Below are 4,236 nucleotides of genomic sequence, written 5' to 3'. Positions count from 1 at the left end.
TCAATCATCCAGTTGATTTGATAAGAATATACTTGCGTCAGTGTGTATTTTATCAACGCCCCAAAACCGTATTTTTTTAAACACATATTATAACAGATCACTACTATACCCAGCAGTGGTCGCAATGTACTTGGATCTGAGCAGAGAATGTGGGGTTTGAAGTCACCAGAGGACGTTTCAGTTACTAGCTCTGTCCTAGCTCTTACGTTGGACATTGCCACATGGTGACAGCTGATGATAATAACCATCACATGACAAGCAGGCACCGCATTTTTTATTTCCCAAAAGAGAGAAATATACACATTATAACAAATAAAACTACTCATCATTTAATTATAAGAGTTGAAAACCTAACAAGATTTCTATTTGCATCTAATCTTTTTAATTTTTACGAAACTTTATTGTAGTTATATTATATTATATTATATTTATAAGAAACGGTCCGATCTATTCTAGCATGTCTGTGCTGCTCTGAATAGTTCATTGCTGGTGCCCCCCGCCGTGATATTGCTGGAATATTGCTAAAAGCGGCGTAAAACCATACTCACTCACTCACTCACTCATTCACTGAATGGTTCCACTGTCTAGAGTAAGGTGATTTTGCGTATTATTTAATTACAAACTTCAAGGTCTGGAACAATTAACGAATGGCGCATGTAACGTGGGAGAACGGAGTGTGGTCGTGGGGCTGAAGAGATGAGTTGGGACATTTGATCATGAATACAGATAATGACAATAAAAAGCAATGACAAAGACAATATTGTCTGTAAGTTTGCTACAAGACTAATAGTTATAAGCCGTCATTATCACTCTCATTGCTGCGTTAAATTAAAGCAAAATATGATATTTCTTAAAATTTACCTTCATTTACTTACAGTTCTAGCCAAATAATACACAACCGATTGTCCGGTATAGCGGTATTGTCCTGTGCATAGCGGGAGGGATAGGCGATCACAATAAACTTAACATGGTTTAGCTTGACTTCTTGGCGCGTGTCTGAATTTTACTGACAGGTTAAATGTATCCTGAAACTGACGTATCAGCAAACCTCACTGCACTACGCGGACATATCCTAGAAGAAGACAGGAAAACCACAGCAAGAAATACGAAACCAACCGCTTCCCGAAGAAAGCCTCATGTTCGTCACGGGACCAGCGCCATGTAATTTGCCATTATTTTTTGTACAAGGCAGAACCGACCCTTTTCCAGACACTTTCTGGACGCTCACCAATTACGCAATTGTAATTAATGCCCAAGTGCAATGAAAATAAGTTTTCATATTTGCAGTACTGTCTTCTGTTACAAAGTGTGTATGTACCTTCTGAGGGTAATGCCAATATGACTATGGTACTGTAAACAGAAATATTATAAAAGATAGGACAACAAATCCTTTTCTTATATGAAAACATAACATATTTATATAAACTATATAATATGCAACAATAAGTTGTTTTCAGGTGTATACATGTAAATGTTGAATAAGCAGCATGGGAGAGTTGCGGCCCTTAAATGTGCCAGGATATACTTATCGTAGATTCGGATCTTAGGTTCGTCCTATGCTGCACCAATGTTCGTCGTTGTACAAGTCTAAGAGATCCGGGGTAGAATAGGTCTTCAGCAACCCATGCTTGCTGTAAAAGACGGGTATGACTGTCATAAGAGGCAACTAACGGGATCGGGTGATCGGCTTTATGCATGACATTTTATCGCAATTTCGTGGATCGATGCTTATGATGTCAATCACTGAATTGTGTGGTCCAGACTCGATTATTTACAGATCGCCGTCATATAGCTGAAATATTGCTGAGGGCGACGTTAAACAACACACAAACAAACAAACAAACAAATGTACAAGTCTACGAGCTGAGATCAAGTGCCTCAGCATGAAATACTGCTTCGTTACTGTTTCGTTAGAACCACATCACTCACTCATTTATGTGTAATGTATTTCGTTCCGTTTCAGTGTAAGTCAACTCAATGGGATCTCGAACGTTTGGAGCGCTGTATCCTGTACGAGCAGGTCATGGCATCATCTGTGTCCTGTTCCTCGCCAGCGTCTCGATGTTTGGCTACCTGTATCTGTACAATTCCAGCCATATGCTACAACCCCGACGTTCCTCTTTCTTACTCAACACGTCACGACATGGGTTCATTGCCAATTTCCAACTTCCATTTTATACGAAGCCTTATTGGACAAGAGACATAAAGGAGGCCAATGACTCACTTCCGGTCACACCTCTTTTAACCATGTTTACCTCCTGGCCTTCAAACGACAAGAAATACGAGGTGAGGAATATCACACTGAAGAACTGGGCAAATCTCAGACCTCATATCAGACCGGTCTTCTTTAGCACCAACGAGAATGACACAAAAGACATTATCCAACATGGCTGGGAGGTACTTCCGGTCACTAAGATCGCTGCTTCCGGTGTACCTGTGTTGAAATATATGTATTTGGATGTTATCCGTAAGTTCAAATCAAAACTCTACGGTTACTCAAATGGAGATATTCTGTTCGACGATGGGTTGATCAGAACGTTGAGAACCGTTGTGTCTAGCTATTTTCCACCATCGAATCCAATACTGATTATCGGTCAAAGGACTAATGTTCTACGTGTTACAGCGGATGAAGGAACAAATATGGACAGTCTTTCTACCATTGCCCGACAAAGAGGCAAACTATTTCTAACTGTTGCCGAGGACTATTTTATAACTGATTCAACATTTCCTTGGGGCAGCATTCCTGGAATTGTCATTGGACGTCCTGCGTATGATAACTGGCTTGTGCTGAACTCTCGGCAGCATAACCACACTGTAGTAGATGCGACTGCCTCGATTCTGGCTGTTCATCAGACCACAAAAGCTGGTAATTTCGAAGGGAGGACTCGCAAAAATAGTAATTATAACGCGGGTCTTCTCCGCAACCTTTACAAGTCTATTAAATATGCAGCTGGTGCCACGTCGTGTGCCCCATTGGTAACAAAACGCAATGAGACTGGTGTATATATAAGTCAGAGAACAACTTTCAAGAAAACCTGCAACCTGTATTATAAATCTTTGGGTTTGAAGACAAAATTGGTGAATGTTACACCCCCTAAGAACGAGTGATGGTCTTTCATAGAAGACGGGTATGGCCCAAGACGCAGACCTTTGGTAAAAAGGATACGAGTGGCTCGCGCAGCTGATGCCCTGCAATTCATTGTGAAAAGGTTCCTCTCTTCGAACCTAGAGTCATGAGTGTGTATGTGTGGATGGATGGATGGATGCATGGACAATGTCACACTCATGCCTATTGCGCGGTAGACAACTTTAACCCGTCGTTGGAATTGCATATTAAAAAAATGATATATCGTATATGATATAAGCGGTTGATCACTACCAATTTGTGCATTGTTGAGATTGAATTTTTTTTCGGATCTGTCCTATTTTATGTGACTTAACAACAGATGATTTGTACGGATGATTATAACATACGAACAACGTGTGTGTGTGTGTGTGCGTGTGTGCGTGCGTGCGTGCGTGCGTGCGTGCGTGTGTGTGTGTGTGTTCATGCATATTCTTCTTTGCAAAAATGAAACAGCTTGCTGTAGGGGTGGAACCGTGTTGTTTTGTTGTAATCTGTATTTTCATTCTTGAGACATGACGGACGTCTTTAGAAATATATTACCTTGCTGATATTGCCTTGCCTTTGCATGTGTTTGTAACGGTGCCACCGATGGAGCAGGATACGCTTACCTTTCCTCAAACACTTGGTATCATCACTATTTCTTAGTGATTCATAATCACATGCTTATGATACAGTCGGAATCGTGCAAGCGACTCTGCATTTAGCTGAGATTTTTGTGGCTATGGAAAGGGTTTTGTCGCTTTTATTTAGCAGAGATGTCTTGGGCTTTTGAAAGGATCTTTTCACTTTGCTTATTCTCTCCATCTGTAGTTCAGATGCTTCACATGCATTCCGACATTGACACGAGAAAGATATTATTCAGAGTTTCAGTTAATACATAAACATTATATATCTATTACTGCTCAATTGACCTGATGTGACACGTATTTATGAACCATAATATGTAATATATCGCAACTAGAAGTGGGTGTTTGGACACCTTCAGCCACCCATGAGTGATATCGATATCATAGGCTATGACGTCACTTCTGTGAATGGTACTATAGCAGATCGGTAAATGCTTAAGAGAGTATTATATACGTGTTCCTTGATGTACATTTCGTGAAATA

The 4,236-nt window shown here is 40.4% G+C and overlaps 1 protein-coding gene across 1 annotated transcript; it reads left to right on the top strand.

Moving 5' to 3' along the window:
• The first annotated feature begins 1,977 nt into the window (after window positions 1-1,977).
• Window positions 1,978-3,108, top strand: LOC124138636. The gene has a single exon (XM_046505374.2). It carries the CDS (start codon window positions 1,978-1,980, stop codon window positions 3,106-3,108), a length of 1,131 nt encoding a protein of 376 aa, XP_046361330.2.
• The last annotated feature ends 1,128 nt before the right edge of the window (window positions 3,109-4,236 follow it).

This window comes from Haliotis rufescens, unplaced genomic scaffold, assembly GCF_023055435.1.
Source record: "Haliotis rufescens isolate VD_foot unplaced genomic scaffold, xgHalRufe1.0.p SCAF_17, whole genome shotgun sequence".
Lineage (NCBI taxonomy): Eukaryota > Metazoa > Mollusca > Gastropoda > Lepetellida > Haliotidae > Haliotis > Haliotis rufescens.
This window is presented reverse-complemented; position numbering and strand designations above follow the sequence as displayed.